General features: G+C 48.4%; 1 protein-coding gene across 3 annotated transcripts in view; it reads right to left on the bottom strand.

The window, feature by feature from the left end:
- ADAM10 (ADAM metallopeptidase domain 10) overlaps positions 1-18958 on the bottom strand; it is a 32554-nt gene that overhangs the window by 2560 nt on the left and 11036 nt on the right. For 2 of the 3 annotated variants that reach the window (XM_072981961.2, XM_078381199.1), the window contains exons 4-15: positions 17833-17991; positions 13341-13444; positions 12173-12322; positions 11590-11682; positions 10703-10886; positions 7383-7546; positions 5973-6156; positions 4892-5042; positions 3821-4004; positions 2604-2712; positions 1832-2052; positions 51-177 (exon numbers count right to left, since the gene is read on the bottom strand). In XM_072981961.2, coding sequence (XP_072838062.1) covers positions 51-177; positions 1832-2052; positions 2604-2712; positions 3821-4004; positions 4892-5042; positions 5973-6156; positions 7383-7546; positions 10703-10886; positions 11590-11682; positions 12173-12322; positions 13341-13444; positions 17833-17991 — 1830 coding nt within the window. The remainder of the gene's footprint in view (positions 1-50; positions 178-1831; positions 2053-2603; positions 2713-3820; positions 4005-4891; positions 5043-5972; positions 6157-7382; positions 7547-10702; positions 10887-11589; positions 11683-12172; positions 12323-13340; positions 13445-17832; positions 17992-18958) is intronic. The other variant, XM_072981962.2, reaches the window with a different exon arrangement.

Here is an 18958-nt window from a genome sequence, read left to right on the forward strand (position 1 = left end):
GAAGAAGATCTACGGTCCTCACCCCACGCCGGAGAGGGGGGGGCACTTACCTGGGAGGGGTTTAGGGGGTGGCAGCTTGGGGTTGCTGCTCGGGGTGTGGACGCTGCAGATCTTAATGAAGCCGGCCATCAACATGATGAGTGCGATCCCCATCAGCAGCACCGCCCACCAGTGCGCCTGAAAAGGAGCACAACGGAAAGTCAAGGCAAACAGTGAACCTTTGGGAAGTCCTCCTGTGCGCAAGCCTTGAAGGCATTCCACGTCTCCGAAAAGTCACGGCTCCTCCTCTCCTCAAAGGCTGGATGAGGCCTCCATCAGCCAGGTTCCAGGATCTTTAAGGGCCCTCTGAACGGGAAGGGCAAGAGAACCCCCTCCCACCCAACCCCCCCGGCTTGCCTCATTCCAAGAAAGGTCCTCAACTGCCCCCACTCATGATGGGAAAGCAACACCTGGACTGGAAGAACAAGGAGCACCCCCAGAGACTGGCCAGGAGCCTCTCCAAACTAACATATGGTAAAGACAAGTTAAAAGGTGCAGGGGGGTGAGTTGGGGGGCATACGGAAAATGCCTCTAGTCAAAAGAGATTTCGCTGCAAAGGACCCAGTCTAAGAACTGGTGCTCCTCGTAGGAAGCTTCATCCTTCAATCCAGGAGCTCCCCTTCCTTGCACTGCCCAAAGGGATGGAACAGGAGCAATCCTGACTACTGAGAGCACGGAGACGGAGACCACGACACGGTCCCACAGCCCCCCATGGCTGCACCCTACCCAATTCGCCTCGAGGTGAGCCTACACCTCCCTCCACAAGCCCCCAGGGGAGAGCCAGCGTGCCAGGCTCATAACTTGCTTTTGCTGCAGAATTACATGAGTTTACTTAAATATGTGTGCTAGAAACATCTACACCTTTTCTTTTGAAAAGGTATGCTAAATCTTCACAACGTACTTTAGCAGAAGCTCACTCCCATTTTCAGAGGTCTCAAAATGCTAAATGAAGTAAATGAGATTAAATGTAACCATTCACCAGATACAAACTTCAGGCAAAACGGTACACACCCCAGCGGGCTGAACAAAAGGGAGGGAATGCACTAGGCTAGTGGATTTATTGAGGACCCCAGAAGGCGCCATCAGAGAGGAAATCCTGAGACTAGAAATCCAAAGGTAAAGGTTCCCCTTGACATTTAGTCCAGTCGTGTCCGACTCTAGGGCGCGGTGCTCATCCCCGTCTCCAACCTGTACAGCCAGCGTTTGTCCGTAGACCGTTTCCATGGTCATGTAGCCAGCGCGACTAGACACGGAACGCTGTGACATTCCCACCGAGGTGGTACCTATTCATCGACTCACATTTTTTTAATATGCTTTCGAACTGCTAGGTTGGCAGGAGCTGGGACAAGCGACGGGGGCTCACTCCGTCGTGTGGATTCGATTTTACGATGGCTGGTCTTCCCACCTTGCATCACAGAGGCTTCTGCAGTTTAACCCGCAGCACCACCATGTCTCACCAGAAATCCAAAAGGCTTCCATTAAGTGTCCCAATACCCTTTGCTCATTCTCTCCCCCCCCCCAATCAGACACACAAGTAAAGCCACTGCTGTGATGAGTCACAGGAGCAGAAACTCCTGCCAAGCATGACATATCTTTCAAAACAAATAAACCAAAAAAAAAAAAAAAACCCCACAAGCCCACTATGATGAGACATTATCCTCTCACTGGAGGACTGTGGCAAAGCATTTTAAAAAAAAAAATAAAAGGTACACAATTAAAAGAAGCTGGAACAGAGTGAAGCTTTCACCAGCATTTGCAATGTGGTATTGTAGGTTTCCTGTTTCGTACTTACCACAATCCATTCTGCAATGTTTTCATACAACTCTGGATTGAAAATGGCTTTCTTTAGCCGGGCGAGAGGGCCGTCCGCATCTACTAAGCGGCACCTCATGAACACATCGCAGTAGCCCTTGAAATCATTGCAGGGTGACCCGGGCTGCAGGGTGATGGTTTTGTGACTGAAATACTCCTTCCACACGTCAGATCCTGTACTTGCGCATGTCTCTGGGCGCACTGGGAAAGTTGGAAACATGGAGGGGGGGGGCAGATGTTATCTTTAGGAAGGGCAGCAGAACAAAAGCCACAGCAAGCAACAGCCAAGCCAGAATCCTCCCACCTCACCCCCTGCGCTTCCTCAAGACGTGGCTGCCGGACCAATTCAAGGAACTGCCAACGGGAGTGAAGCCCGACTTCTGGTGTGTGGCTCTGATCACAACCACCTGACTCTCCAGAGCTCCAGCCTCCTCTACTGCTGCTTGATCGTGATGTAAAAATATTCCAGTTGCACAGGCACAGATTTACCTCTGTGATTTATGCAGCTCGTCTCCAACCAGAAGCGAAAGGTTAGGGAAGACCAGCTTTTGCAAAGATCAGCAAACAAATAAATGCCGCATGGTGCACAGTCATATAAAGGGCTGGAGCCCCAGCAAGAGATCTGGTCCCCATTTCCCCGTTGGATGACTTTTGCCGTTTCGTGTTTTACTGAACAAAAAGATCCGGAACCCTTATCCGTCAAGCCAAGCTTCCTCCTCAATACCTGACGTTTTCAACTGAGCAGGGCTTACTTTTCTGCATGCAGCAGACGTGGCATAGCTCTCTGTCATCCTTAGCGTCGGTGCTCGCGCACGTGCACTCTTCCAAGCGATACTTCTCACAGATAGAGCCGGCACATTGCTGGGGAGGAAGCGCACACACTTAATTCTGGAAGGCCGGCCTCTGTTCTGCGAAGGGCCCTCGCACATAGATGTCCCACCCCCTGGCCAAACCCCACCCTAAAGCTCTGCCATTCACCTCCCGAATGAGGAATAGAGGAGGAGAAGGCACCCGGTCACGTCTGGCCTCAGGTCTCCTTGGAGAGGTTGGCCACCTCAAGTTCTCCTTACTGGGAGAAAGCAGAGGTCAGGTTAAGCTTCCCAGATTCCTGCAAGAATGCTCTTAAAGCTAAGCACTGGCATCTGCCTGTGGATCTTCTCCCCCTTCCCCTGAGGAAGCTGGGATGAGTTCCTGGCCAAAGGGACAGCTAGAAACCCCAGTCTATAGCAGTCAGAAGAGCTTGGAACAACAGGCGATGTGGCTGTGTTTGTTACGTCAAGACACAGGAACATCCCCGTCCCCAAAAAAATCAACTAGCCCATGGAGGATCAGAGGCGTGGCAGCCCAGCTCGGCCCTTGCATCCGATCTCCCTCTTTTCTAATCCCATGTTTTGCTTTATTAAGCTGAGAGGTTCCTTAAGCCATTCACACTACAGAGCCTTCTGCCACGGACAAGAAGGAAAGCACAGAACTTTGGCACGTTCCAAATGTTTTGATACAGACAATACTCTCTGTCCCTTCCTGACAACGAAAGGGGCTTGAATTCAGGGAGTGTCAAAAACCACCACAAGGAACAAACAGAAGGAATGAAGCCTCTGAGCGAGGGGGACTTTAATGGCACCAACTTCGCTTTTGCGGCCTCGCTCCGACTCAAGAGAGACACGGGAATCTCCCTGCTTCCTAAAATTAAGGAAAGTGATTCGGCTGGTAGTCCCTACTCTGCTCCAGTCGCGGCTGGTTAAACAAACAAGTGTCAGTAAGAAATCTGGACACGCGACCTCCAAATGCCATGAAAACTCTGCTGGACTTGTTGGCCCCCGAGAGAGAGTGCACGTGGAGCACCAGACTTTGAGAAAGAGCAGGTCCCCCTTCCCACCGGGAGGGCACTGGCTACTGGCCTGGCCACCGGCATGCAAGCTTGGGCTGGTCCGTTCTTTAGCTTCGCAGTGACCACTCTGAGAAAACTTACACCATTGATGCAGACTTGTGTGTTTCTGTTGCAGTCGGTCAAGTTAGGCTTTGGTGCCGACGTGGGGCAGAAAGAGGAGCTGCCGTTGCACCGTCCTTCCTCTGCACATTCGGAATCATTGCGACACTTGGCCCCTTCTTTCCTGAAGACACAATCCTGGGTGCAGCAGGGGCCCTGGCTGGGGCTGGGGAAGAAGAAGAAAGGGGGCATGAAAAGCTGCACCCCACTCCATGCCAGGCTCAGCCGTTTCAGCCTTCCACCCGCTGGCTCCACACCTCCACACTTCCCCACCAGCGGGTGGAAGAACAGGTGCAGGCCCTCTTTCCTTCTGTGTTCCAGCAGGAAAGCAAACCAGAGACCTCCTTGATCTGGAAACTTGGACTGAGCAAGTCAGGGCAGGGGAGGAAAAGCCCCCCTCGCTCTCTCTGGCCACCCTGCGACTCTCACTGTCAATGGGATGGCAGCCTCCCTGGGAAATTTTAGCCATGCTCAAGACCTTTATAAATCACATTTTTAAAAAGAGAGAGAGAGAGACAACTACTGCCTCGCTCATGAACGGCCCCTCTTCTCTGGGATGGCCCGCAGCCCTTCCTGCTTGTCGCCAATGCTCAAGGCGGTCGCCGATCGACCCGAGAGAACTCCATCAGGAAGAGCAGGCCAGAGGTGGGTTGGTGGGGGCCAAAAGCGGAACAGAGGGTGGGCCTTTTGCCCCCCCATGGCCCAGAGACAAGGGGGAAAGGCAGGCAGGAGGGGGCAAGGCCACCTCTCCTCCCGTTCTTTGTGCACTGGCTCCTCCTTGGTCTGCTGCCGCAGCCTGCAGGGGTGGAAGGCCATGGAAACGGGCACGGACAGGTCATCCGAAGGAGATGCACCTGCCACCCGAGGGCCCCAAAAGCAAGGCCACCCTCCAATCAAAGCTATGCCTGGAGAAACCGTTTGGAGGCTCAAGTTCCCAGTGACTGTTTCAGCTGAACACGGCCAAGCCCTGGCTGTCCCAGGAGGAGCCCAGGGCTGCTGGCAAACCACCAGAAGCCCGTCTCGGAGAGCGGGATGGAAAGCCAGCCCCGGTACCTGCAACTCTTGCCGGGCCTCAGCTTGCACTTCTTGTCCTCTGGCTGGTTTGCGTCGTAGCAGCACTCGTCCTTGCACTGGTCGCTGTAGCCGCAGTCGCACTGCTCCCCTTGCTCCACCAGCCCGTTCCCACAGATGGGCTGGCCGGACTCTGAAAAGCACCCAGACCCGAGGCAGAGGTCAGGAGGGAAACCTGGAGGCCGGCCAGAATGCAGAGCCCAGCAGGTCCAGGGCCACCCGAGCCTTGAGTGTCCACACCCCTCGACAGGAGCCGTGGGCCCTCCACAAGCGGCAACCAAGAAGGCTGTGGGAGGAGCAAGGCCACAGAACCTCGTCCCCATCACCAGCCTTCGCCAGTCCTCCCTTTAAAAAAAACACAAAAGACTGCCTCCTGGATCGGGACTCTAACTTCCCGCCCACTTCTCCAGGCGTGGACTTTCGTGAAGCCAAGCTGGATGGCCTACCCCCCCCCCCCCCCGGGGGTTAGTGCCAAAAATCCAACCTGCTGGGAAGAGAGGAGGGAAGGGTCACCTGGAGCAGACCACCCAGTGCCTTTCAGAAAAGCTGCCATGAGTGACCAAACGTGGCTGGAACCCACGGAATCCACGTTTGGGGATCTGACTGCTGGGCCCCCCAAGAGGGGTGGCAGCAGGACTCCCGCCTGCACAATATATCTAGCCCCCCAAGGTGTCGGTTTGAAGCTCGCCTTGGTGAGGCTGTTTTCCCTACGCCTGGGGTGGGTGATCCTGCCGTGCTCAGGGACGGAATTTCCACTCCAGCCCAGAGGAAGCCTCACAAAACATAACCGTGCCCAATATAAGCAGCAGCAAACCCCCAGGTTATTTTTGGGGAGGTGAGGGTGATAGGACTGCAGACAAGATGCCCAGCTGAGGTTTCTGAAGGATGTCAAGCAAGGGGGCTTTTTACACAGCCTGCTATTTTGCATGTCTTGCTGGAGGTCTTGTGTCTCCATGAAGAAGAAGGGGGGGGGGAGAGTCTAAAATGTCATCGTGTGCCAGAACGGCATCCTCTCCCCTTGACCCCCCCCAAACCCAAAAGATTCTGGGGTGAAAATACATACCGACAAAACAATTGTTCCTCTTCTTCTCAAGGACTTGGCTGATGTTCCGAATGCTACAGTTAGAGAACTTGTTGTTGTTCAGTTTGTCGCCCGACGTTGCTCTTGCATACATGATGTAATTGCCGTTTTCCTTCTGTCCCAAGTTTTTAGATTCTCCTGGAGTGCATTCGGTCCCGGAGTCATGCTGCAAGAGGGAGAATCCTCAGCCATCTCTATCGGAAACCTTTTACTTGCTATTAGCTTAGAAGTCATTCTTAGAGCTGCAGTGGAAGGGCGAGGAAGGTTTTTAAATCCAAAATCAAAGGTGGCTGCGGAGAAGGGAAGGGGTCTATTTTGCTTTCCTATAATCATCTAAAAAGAACTCTTTAGAGGACATCAACCTAAAGATACGCCATTTATTTTTATTTAACTCAATGCACTAACACAGTGGCTTTCATTTTTATCTATTAAAAACGAGTCTGCTCTAATACTCTTGCCTTATCCAAATGGCTTTGAAGAAACACTATACCCAATGAAGCTGGCTGTGTATTTAACTGCAGCGTATCGCTCTAGAAGCAAGTAAAACAAACATTTGGGACACTCAGGGGTACCCTGAGCATCCAAACATAGACCAGCGTTCAGAACAAACAGACTGGCTTTGCAGACTCCAACTGCTTCTCTGCTTCAGTTCGTGCCCAACAAAAGCAAGGAAAAAAAGTCAGTTGCAATTGTGATATTTTTGCTGAAACACCAGCATAAGCAACTTTAGGTCATAACCATATTTTAATGCCATTAAAAGCCACTGAGAGGACAAAGAAACTGCTTTTATAAATCAGACCCTGCTGGCTGCTTACATTTTGGCAAGGGAAGCGGTAGCCACATCTATCCACCCTCCGTATAAATAGCAATCTCAGAACCCTCGTCTATTTGACCAGAAACTCCGACTGGGCACGGAAGCCTCCCTCCCTGAGAGTTCTATTCATTTCACTGCTGCATGCCCAGGGAGGGTTCCCAGAGAACAGGGCTCGGTCCTTATTGATGGGCCCTGTAGCCAAAAAAGTAACACAAACCTGTAGGTTTGATGACAAGGAAAGCTATACAGAATAAACAAAATGATATGCCTTCCATCAAGCAGGAAGCATGCCCTCCAGAATGTGACTGTGGAGGAGACCGAGAAGCAGCTGCTCCCCTGCACCATGCCCTCAACAGCACGGGGACAGGACCCTAAGCAGAACGGATCAGGACCATCTTTAACATCCAGTTCAGAAGCTGAGGTTTCCTCTGTCCCTCGCTGTTGGCTGAGGGGAGGGGGGGGGACACATGACGGCCACCAGTTCTATTGACACGACACTACGAAGGGACTCTCTAGTCCTCCTGGCCGGCAGCACAGGCCGGACCAGCTAGGCAGAGAGTGACCACAGACATACTTACCGGTGAGCCAAAGTTATGGCCAACTTCATGTGCAAAGGTGATGTGAGAGACCTTAGGAGGCACGTGGGAGCCATAGTTCTGCACAGTGATGATGCCCGTATTCAAGGACTTCTTTTTCCCATCCGAATAAAGCTTGCTCTTTTCACATATTCCGCCAGAGCTCCCTGTAAGCAACATCAAAGCAATCTCTCAGAAGGGGACGAATCCAAGTTCAATAGAAAGTTTACAGGAACATAGGCATTTCCTGACATGTCAAATGCCATCATTACATTTGGTCTGATGACGGAAGTACCTTATCCGACAAAGGGCACAACTAGCAGAATACAACTGTTGTGTCAGTCTGAAGTGAACTGTAAAAAACAATGCTCTGCCAGGTGTGTCCCTCTGCAGAAGCCATTCCTGGAGCGCCCCTCCATGAGTGGTCTAAAGACCAGGCATACACAACAACCAGACCTGGAACACACTTGCACAAACATTTCACTGCCCGGGAGATGTACGACAATTCCTCTTGTCACACCTTAATCCCAGCACATATTAGCCAACCTCATGTCCTCATGTAGCTCTCAACCTCAAAAAGATTACAGAGCAGGGTAGTTGCGCCCCGAGTTTAGGCAACATTAAAATACCTGCGGTTTTCTTTTTACAGCTTTTCCTCAGAATTCCTAGCACTGAATTGTTCCTCTCATTCTGAACACCACGAAGACCCACTGTGAGCTTTCATGCAAATGCACCCAATATTTTTTTAATTAGTTGTGTGTTTGATTGTTTATTGTTTTCATTTATATGCCATTCTTCTCTTCAAAGGGATCCAGAATGGTGTAAAAACATAAAAACAATTTACATTTATTCCCAGGAATAAATTATTCCCATTCAAGCCCCACGTGTGTACATGTGAAAATTGGGACTTTTGCTCACCGCTTTGATCCTTGCTCCCTACACTGAAGGTGAATCTTTCCACTGGTGCCCAGCCTGGAAAGCATCCAATGTCCTTCAAGTTGCCCTTGTAATTTTTCATCCAGAAAAACCTGGTGTCACCTGCAACCTTCGCTTTAGCAAACAGCTCAACTTTAGACTGAGAAAGAATGGCTACACTCGCTGAGTCTCTGGGATTTTTCCCAAAGCACCCAGGGAAAAGCTGTTCATCTTGCATTTTACTGGGAGGAGGCAAACCTGTAAGGGGAGGTCAACGTGCATTTATACACCATGAAGGATCTAGCAGGGGCTGAGTGGAGGTTCCTGAGGTCCTCAGACCTGTGATTTCCTGACAGTAATTTTTCCACAGGCCACACAGTTCAAGTGCTTAAATAGCACACTTGGCTTTTCTGGAATACTCAAGTCTACGGATATCTGCTTATCTCAGCATGCAGCGACTCATTCTTTGTAACATATTTACAGACAAACTGTGCTTTGGGAAGTTTGGGTTGAAACCACTGAGATTAAAATACCAGTTTGGCAAGTCACACCCACTGTGGAGATGCCACACAGCCCTTTAAAACTGCCTTGCTAAAGATGGAGCTACTGATCCACCCGAAGGCTCCAGTGGGGACTGCTGGGGTGGTGGTGGGTGGTGGATGTGGTCTGCAAAATAAGGAAAGCTGAGTATAAAAATAGAGTTAGCAGTCCTCTGTCAGCACCGTTTTTCTAAAAAACAAACAAAAAACCCAAATGAACAGAAGCTATTTTAAAAAGACTACCCTACCTCTGTGGATAAATAATGCAGGGAGCATCAAAACAACGGCAGCATCCTCGGTTTTTAAATGGCATACAAGCCAAGGGCAGGGCCACACTTGTTCCAGCCACGCAGGCAGTGCTGCCTGGCACAAACGGGAGGCCTGTTCGTGGGAAGGCACCCCAAGGTGTTCCACGCCTTCTTGTGTGAGCCCTGAGCACTTTTCTCTGAGGGTGCTGCAAAGCATTAGGGGTGCTGTGGTTTCCCGAGAGGCACCCTGCACAGGGCCTAATGGGCAGGGAGACTACAATACCCCGAATGCTTTGCAGGGCCCACACAGCTTAGGGCTGCCTAGCCAGTTCCTTTATCATCACATTGCCATCTTTTCTCACTTATTTAGCAGCTGTTCTTTCACATGCCTGAGAGGGCTTGGCGGGGGGGGCGAGGCGGGGGCCCTGAAGCTGCCAAAATCCTAGCTAGGGGAATCCCAGCAGACCTCTGGTTCCTGTGGTCCCAAAAAACCTGACAGCCCCCTCCCTGTCGGCCCCTGAATCACCACCTGGCCCAAGTGCAAGGAGACTGTGGGAGGCCTGCTTGATTTCTCCTCCTCGCTTTGCAGGCAGAAAGCTGGATATTAATGGGGAGCAAAAGACAGGAAAAACCTAAATCTACATGGGAGGCACCCCTCCCACTCCAACCACAGCCTCCTGCCCTAACCAGCACTGAGTATGAGCTGAAGAGGGAGCTATCGATTTTGGCAACTGGAGGGAGATCTTTCTCATTTGCAGGCGGCATTTTTCCAATAAGAAACGATGCTCTTCGAGAAAGACTGATTCTCTCCGTTTGACACACCTCATCAAGCAAGACACAAGCTGCCTCTTTGGCCCAAACACTTGCAGTTAACAAGACTCCTGAGAAAACATATATACTGTATGTGATAGTACACTCTTTGTTCTCAATGTGAGAGGAAAGTCCCCAAAAGCATAACAACATTTTTGCTTAGTATGATTAAGACTTCATCACCTTATGCCTATTTATCTGAGAAAACAACCGTTTCATATGCCCCATTCCAAAGTTACGAGATCCCACTGATTCTATTTAATTTAAGCAGGCAACGATCTAACAGAGTGGTTAGCTTCGCTTGTACCAGGCCAATGTAACAGCTGGATGAAACTGTCCCACCCTTTTCTGTGTCTACCTAAGATTCACTGCTGCACTGAAGCAGCAAATTGCCAATTCATCCACAGCTCTCCAAATAATTTTGTGGGGCGTGGGAGCATGCTATCATTATTTTGAAACAGGAAGGGGGGGAGAAGGACTACTCTGTTACACCATAAGGGGAGTTCCCCAAATGCCTTTAGGGACAGGAAGGAATGCTGCCCCTTCCTTTCACACGAGTTGTTGATCCACCAGGGCATCAGCTGAAAGACTTTGGAAACAAAGGCGTGGCTGTATCATGTGTCAGACAACACATGGTTTTAACCACCCCTGCGAGGCCAACAGACAGCAGCTCTTCAGGGATGAAGGTGAGATCATTCCCTCTGCCAAACTACTAAAGATCATTTAACCGGAGGTTGATCTTGAAGCCTTCCCAAGCAAGCTGGGTGCTCCGTACAAGCCCTGAAGTAAAGCATAAAAGCCAAATATTCACCCGAAGGGGCTCCAACCCAGGCCAAACCAAGTACGCCGTCATCAAAGTCACGGTCGGTAAACACGTAGGCCAAGCAGTAGTCATCATGATTCTGCTCTGAATTGAGCTCCAGAAATTTCTCTACACCTATGTTTGGAAATCGGAAGGGATTGGAAGGATCTTTCTCATCTTGAGTGGTGTTGATCTGAAAGAAAAATAAAACCTACCTTTTTAGACAGTCTGTTCATATAAGAATCACTGGCTTAAAAGGCTAATTAACACATACAATAATACACATTATGTAACCTCCCCCCTCCATGGTGGGTGACTCACGCACAAACTGATTCATAGAGGAACTGGAAGCACAACACCTCTTTGGAAATTAAGGAGAGAAGGTGAGAAGGGAAAGCTTCCCAATGTACTTGTTGAGATCTACTTGTGAACGTATCCACGTTTTTACTGATTCCACCCATGGAGAGTTTACTCATCCTTACAGAGTCTCAAAACAGGACCGGCCCTGCCTAAGAGGGAACCAGCAGGAAAAGGTAAAAGCAGCAAAAGGCTCAGAAGGGCTGTACTTCCTGGAGAAGCACAGAAAACTGTAGTTAAACCTCTGCCATCCCCAAAGAGTTCAAGGAAATCCGGAAAGAGGAAATGGAGGGTGGGGATGCTTGGCGAGCTCCTTTCTGCTAGACAGCTAGTCTGTCTGTAGTTTACGTTTGGAGATTTCTGTCCCAATCTTTGATTCCTCAAGTGTAACAGCACAAACAACAAGCATCATAACCAGCAACACCGAAGCACCAGAACACATTGCATGCTACGGGCGCACCTTTAATTCTAAGAACACGCAAGTCACCCACAAGAAGGAAAGGAAAGGGATTCTGAGAACGAAGTTATAGGATACATACTCTTATTCTTTTCACCATAAAACTGATGTTTCGGATTCCTGAGAAATCTGTTGACTGATAAATGGTGTCAATTGCTTTCACATGGCTGGATATCTAAAGGGGAAGAAAAAAGGGGGAAACGTTGGCTCTGTGCGTATGAATGTCGGTGGCACACCAAAGACCGAGGAAAATGTCCTCCTCTCAAGTCATGACATATCCACAGCTCAAGGCTCTCCGGAAATGTACACAATCAACTACAGGTGAACCAGGGGCTTTTCATACACGCTCCCCACTAAGACCCAACACTCATTACTGAAAGTGTTATGACCCCACCAATTTCCTCACACAGGCGCTTATTATGTAGAAGGGGGGGGGGAATACATATCTGTAAAGAAAGCACAGTTTGACAGCCAGGCAAGTAATGCAGCACAAAGCCTAAACTACCAGTTACACACTTCCATGCTTGGCAATTTGTCAGCAAAATACCGGATGGCTGTGGTTGGGCCCGGAGCGTGTGTTGGAGGAGCCAGGCAGTGTGGCAAGAGGGCCTTTCCACCCGTTTTTGGAAGAGAATTCCAATACAAAGCAACCGTCACGTGCTCACCTGTGCAATCACAGCTTCTCTTGTTCCATAATATCTGAAGAATAGATGGTCGGTCTGAATGTAAAGTTGACACGTGTTTTTCTCGGCCTGTGCGGCTCGCTTTTTTCGTAAGAGTTCTGGGCCATGATTGGTTTGTTCCTCTGAAGGCTGCTGCAGCACACGAAGCAGAGAAACTGAGTAATGCTTACAAATAACACCTCTATACAGTCTTCCACTTCCAGGAATACAGAGACAAACTGAATGATGGAAAGGTTAAACACAATGGAAGAGGGATAGAAGATTTTTTAAAAAAACAAAACCTGGCTACTAACACTGCACATGGGAAAGTAAATGTTGTGGAACAATATAGGCAACGATGTGGAAAGTCCAAAAACTTTTATCCTTCATCTTTAGAAACAACCAACCATCATTTTGAGCAAGAGACAGAGAGAACAATTTGGATCCATCTCTCTGCACCATTTACGGTAACGGCGGCTCAAAGCCAGCCAAAATTCCCTTATTACCATACGTGCTGGTACACCGACTTGGCTCTCAAGAACATTTGCCTCCAATTAATTTGGCGCATACAAAGTTTATCCAAGGACTAAGAGGAAATAAAACAGCTCATGAGCCAGCTAAATGCATGAATGATATTTCAATGAATAAAGACATATTTTTTCAGCCTGAAGAAATCCCCAGCCAGGTTTCCAGACCTGCTGCTGACAGGTATTTAAAAACATTTTTAAAACATGCAATTAACTTTTAATAGAAACCAGAAATCTAATAATTCAGCTCAGCCAATGTATCCATATTGTTGGCTGCAGATAACATCTCGGAACTTCAGGTTTTTAATGGAAAGAAATGTAATGTTCACTAAATGATGAAACAATCTGGTTGGACTTCAAAGAATATCTGACCAGTTTCACACACCTGAGGGATTTCTGGACTTGTGCCCCGTCAGCCCTGCCCCTGCTCTGATCAGCAGAAAACCCAAAGAGAGACAAATTTCAGAAGCAGGCATGCAACTGCAGCTCTTTGAATTGGAGGGGGGAGGGAAACCTTGAACTGAACCGCAGGAGCCTATGGTCAGATTAGGTCTTCTGGCCAAGACCAGAAAATCCCCTTTTAAAAGTGACAAACCTTTCGATCAGATGAAATAGCAAATTGACATTTTCTTGGCATGACATACCTGGTTAGTTGGCTCTTCTGCGCCTGTCATTTGGTAATGCCTCATTCTTTCAAATACAGAATGATCTGCACAACCCCCCTGTGGTCCATATTTATGTGGATATCCTGAAATACAAACCAAGTGACTTTATGAAACTGAAGGTAAAGCCACAACAACCCACATGTTTCTGCCTTTTGGTCGTTTTAAAATTAAAGTGGTTGACTCTTCCTTCCCCAATTTTTAAAATGAATTCTTCCTAGATCAATATTACTGTGATTTCAAAATAGCTGGAAACTGTAAAGGAGTTAGCATTAATTACTTTTCCAATTTTGTGAATGATGAATGCAATATATCCCGCCCCCCAAAAACTTTTTGGGGGATAGGGGTATAATAATAGATGAGTGGGACTTTTTACAGAGATAACTAACACACTGGTTTCTTACAACCCTCAATACAAGTAACGAGGCGAATTCCGCACAGACTCCATACAATGAAACACACCAGCCCACAATATCCTTTGGTTTTGACTTGGCAGCCGTAACAAAACATGCATTTTGATACGACATGCAAGCAGCAAGGCTTCAATTATGTACAAATTGGTTCCTGGTAGAAACAGTGCCTCTGGCTGCAGCTTCGCTACTCCCGGTATCAGCAGCCACTGGGGGTGGGTGGGAAATGTTTGCATAGCCCAAATGCCACTGGTATTAGCAGGTTGCAAAAGCTTGGGATGGCTGGAAGTGTCCAGCTAAAAGAGAGATGCAAGCAACACAAGGAAATCTCGGGCGCAGGTCCCAAAAGATGCTGTTAGTGGTTTCTATTCCACAGGTCTGTTCAAAAAGCATTCCAGGTTCCTTATGGGCCACAATGAGGTCCACCCTGCCTAGCTCTACTCTTTGGGCTGTGAAGATAGGCGACTATGTAGGAACAAAAACTGTTCAACACATCCCCCGTTGGCCGCAGAGTGCTCCAATTTCAGCTGATGCTGCAGGACTGTGCACCTCCCATAGAAGCAAACCAGATGCCCAACTGCAGCAGGCACACACCCCTCTCTCTACAGGTGGGTGCTTTGACCTGACATGGCCTGCTTGTTCACACGGGACCGGCATACAGTCTCTGGACTTAAGAACAGACATCCAGATACTCTGCGGCCATAATGGGCCCTAGCTGCTGAAGGTGAGAATGATTCGCCTTGCGAGTAGACACCTAATGTGCGCAACAAGAGAATTTCTCCATTTGCTCTCAAGGGCACATCCTCCAATGTGAAAGCCAGCTCCCACACAAAGACAGCTGCTTTCTTCCATTCAACTGTATCCTACGAACACACCCACCAGTGGCAGATCCAACCGTCAACTTCTGGACAGATCACTACTGCAGAATATCTGGCATCATGGGAAAGCTCAGAGGGCCGAACAGGGTCAAGGCCCACCCTCTCCAACCCTCTCGATAGCTCTCCTTGTTTACCTTCCCCACAAGGATGGTTCTGCAAAACCTTTCAAAATTTCAGCCATTCCTGAATTTTGTAAGAGACTTTATTGTCAAGCACAGACAACAATTTACTGTGACAATTCCTTTTTCAAGGCAGAGAAGAAAGAACATTACACACACACACACAAACTTACTGGGGATAATCATTATCATCAACTCCACATATAAGCATGAATACAGATAGTGTACGGTATTTTGAAATTAGAACAGAAGGTTTGCCTTTCACTGGCCACCAATTTCATGGCAACAGGGACAAAGGACTCTGTAGGAAGTGTCTGTAAGACTGACTCTCTCCCTTCCAGAATAGGCTTTTGTTTAAGCTCTGAATAAGACTTCATTGTGATGCTAAACATATGTCACATTGTTGTGCTTGAAAGCTGCTAAAAGGATATTCTTGCCAAAACCCGAAAGAGGGCCAGGCTCACTCATTAGAAACACAGATTCCTGCTTTATCTCACACATTTGTTTGAAGGCAGAGTGGCCTTGTTACCGCCCTGCAGAGTAACACAGGGGGCCAGAGGCCTCCTGTAGTCAAATATTAACTACATCCATTTCTACTTTATTCTGCCATTAGCTTAGACACAATGGTCAGTACCCTGTTCCCTACGGGACAGAGCGATGGATGACACCTGCTAGTTCATTCCCCATACATTTTAATTTTACTTAAAAAACCCGTCTCCTCTTCCTCTCTTTCTTTGGCAGTCTTGCCAAGCTTGTCCTTTGCTTCCAGCCCAGTGGTCGGGCTTATTGTGTTGTGCAGGTTTTTCTTGTGGCATGGAAGCTCCTGACAACCTCCGTTGGAGCTGCTGGGCTCTGTGCTGACAAAACGCAGGGCACCCAATTTCTGTGACGGGTGGGGAAACGGGCCTGTTGGGCTGCATTTAATCCCGCACTGTCCTTATGGGCAACAACTTTACTGGGAAACTGTGGACTGGAAAAAGACCCTGCGACAGAGAGGGTAAGAGGCTGTGAACCCAGAGGGGAGAGGAACCGAAGGAGCAGCGCAGGTATGTCAACAAATGGAAATAAAGGAAGCCTGACGTGAATAGTCAAGGACACGGGACCACGGACAATAGAGTGTTCAGTGAAGATCAGAGATGGGAGCTGAATGCCCACCAATTGATTTGAACTAACCAGCCTTTTTATCAATTAACTTGGGGCCTGTTGAACCATTTCCCATCATAACAGGAACAGATGTTCTAGCCATTCCTTTCACTTAAACCCAAAAGGCTTCTGAGATGCTACGAGGAGGAGCAAGAAAGCGGTGAGGCAAAGCGGCATGTCCCTCACAGATAACATTATCGATTATCTCCCCAATGCTGTTTAATATCTATATAAGGCTGCTGGGTGGGGTCATTGGGGGGTGTGAGGCTTCATGTCATCAGTATGCTTACGACACCCAGCTCTACATCTCCTTTTCTCCAACCACAGTGGATGGCGTTCCGTCCCTTCGGCGCTGTCTGGATGCCGTACTGGGATGGATGCAGGCGAATGGCCTGAGGCTGAACCCGGGCAAGACGAAGGTCCTGAGGGTGGGTGGCCCAGACACTAGTGGTTTGGGAAACTCCCTCACTTTTGGGGGGGTGACTCTCACCATGAAGACTGAGGTTCACAGTTGGGGTCCATCTGGATCCGGTGCTCACCATGGAAACCCAGGTAGTGTCAGTGGTCTGCACTGCCTACTTCCATCTTTGTCGGATTGCCCAGCTGCGTCCCTATCTTGATGTTGGGGCACTCACCACTCTGGTCCATGTGCTTCTAGTCTCGAGATTAGACTACTGCAATGCGCTCTACGTGGGGCTACCTTTGAGACTGATGCGAAAGCTTCAAATGGTGCAGAATGCGGCGGCCAGACTTCTTACTAGGGTGAGAAAACATCAACATACTTCCCCCACTCTGGTGGCCTTGCACTGGCTACCTGTTTGTTTCCGCTTTGATTTCAAAGTATTAATGATGACATATAAAGCCCTAAACGGTGTAGGACCTCAGTATGTGGTGGACCGCCTTCTCCCACCCAGATCTACCCATATCACTCGTTCTAGCCAGGAAGGGCAGCTGAGGGGCCTCATGCCGAGGGAGGCTCAAAGAGAAAGCACAAGGAAGCGGGCCTTCTCAGCAGTGGCCCCTCAGCTCTGGAACAGTCTCCCCCCAGAGATCTGCCTGGCTCCCTCACTGGGCATTTTTAAAAGCCCACTTAAATCCTGGCTCTTCAGGCAGGCCTTCCCTCCTGTCGATACCTAACTTATTTCGCCATCCTCTAGTGTATTAATATTGTTGTTTCATTTCATTTTAATATTTTTGTTAGCTGCCTAGAGTAGACTTCGGTCTAAATAGGCTGGATATAAATTAAATGAATAAACAAATAAGAGAAATATGTTCCCTCACACCATACCATCCCCTTCTGCAGCACCCCAATTCTGAAAAGGGGCTAGTGTGAGGAGGACTGCAGCTGGAGGGACAGGAACACCAGATTCTGAAAACAAAATTCCACTCACAGCCATAAAATCCCTGAGCTCTACAAAATAGTATACCTAAGACTGTCCAGCTAATAAAGAGTAAGCATCTTATACATTTCTTTCTGAAAACATTTCTTTAATTCTTCATGATACCATTATTTATTTTCAGTCTGCAGGCTAGAACCTGATCTTCGCAATTTCATATTTTCTACACAAGGCAATATAATAAAGGCTAGCCAAATAATTACATAAAGTAAAATGCTTTATAAAATACTTTGAACAACATGGAACTATCTCAGAGTTGTGCATATACTTCTGGGAAAAAATTGACCGAGCATTTCCAAGAACCATGTCAGGCAAGAACCAACAGCTGAAATGAAAATCGCCCTCCTCCAGGCTCCAATACTCAGCCTATAGGACACCGCAGAACAGCCTGTCGGTGAGTACTGGCTGCAGAAGAACCCCAAACAATCTAGCCACTAAGAAGGCTTGCTTCCAACAAACAAACAAAAAGCACTTCACAGTTGGGATGTGTTTTTCACAGTATGCAAGAGAGAAAAGGAGACACTTACGAATGTCATCTTCATGGTACATCACTGAGTGAAAAGGCAGCGTTATGTCCTTAATGTATCTTTCTGCTGGCTCAACATAGAAGGTCCCACTGTGCGTTTTGATGAATCCTTCAAATCTTCCGTCAATAACAGATCCATGGCTAAAGCTTCCCTGTTCACCTATGAGGGGTGGGGGAGACACACATGGAATTGAACAGGAAAAAGAACACCATGCTACCTTCCCTTATCCTTGCAAACAGCTGGGGCCTCTTGTCACTTCCTTGTCCGGCCTCTCTCTTAACCACCAAAACGGCTCAGCTACCAGCTTGCTACAAACCCTTGTAAAATCTAAACTACAGTCACAGATTAAACATCCATAAAAATGGCTCAGGAAGCCAATCTTACTGTTACTGAACACTACTTTTTCAGCCAATGAGAAATTGTCAGGAATGTAATGCACCCCCATGCACATAACAATGGTCAATTGTAGTTATCACTAGTTTTGAGAAAGCCTTCACTTCTCATTCATAGTATCTCAAGAGTTCTTTCCTGTTTAAGCTCCTATGTGGGGATTTAAAGCCCTTGAATGAAGAGGTACTCTCAGTGTCTTGCTGTACAACAAGCATAGGCTGGATTCCTACAATGAGCCCCACTCTTTGCATGAATGGGAAATCCACTGTTACTGTGACAGTACACGCCATCCGTGGCCCCACAGGATGTCAGCCCGAGGATTCAGCAACAGGCATGCCCCATGAGACAGAGAGAAATTAAGGAACGTGAACACCAGCCTCTGATCACATGAATCCCCAGGGGTTGTTGTTGAGTTCTGAACAGCTTATACAGCTGCTGATTATAACAAAGGAATCCTAGTTCCTTGCAGGAAACACATTGCAACAGATCGTGTTTCTTCTTCTACCTGCGACCCTCACACTTCTGGAAGACAATATAAACTGTGTTCAAGGGCAGCACAGCAGTAGTTTCTCTGTTCATTTTAAACACTTCTGTCTACTGCCCTTGGAAGAAAACCAGGAAAGGAGGTCCCGGCTGTCGTTTCTCCCCGACCTCCACGCAAAGCGTCCAGCATGAGGGACCCTAGAGGAGGAGAGTTGCGAGGTCTGGAACGCTCCCAAGCCAGTTTTGCACCGGC

This window comes from Pogona vitticeps, chromosome 12 (assembly GCF_051106095.1).
Source record: "Pogona vitticeps strain Pit_001003342236 chromosome 12, PviZW2.1, whole genome shotgun sequence".
Classification (NCBI taxonomy): domain Eukaryota; kingdom Metazoa; phylum Chordata; class Lepidosauria; order Squamata; family Agamidae; genus Pogona; species Pogona vitticeps.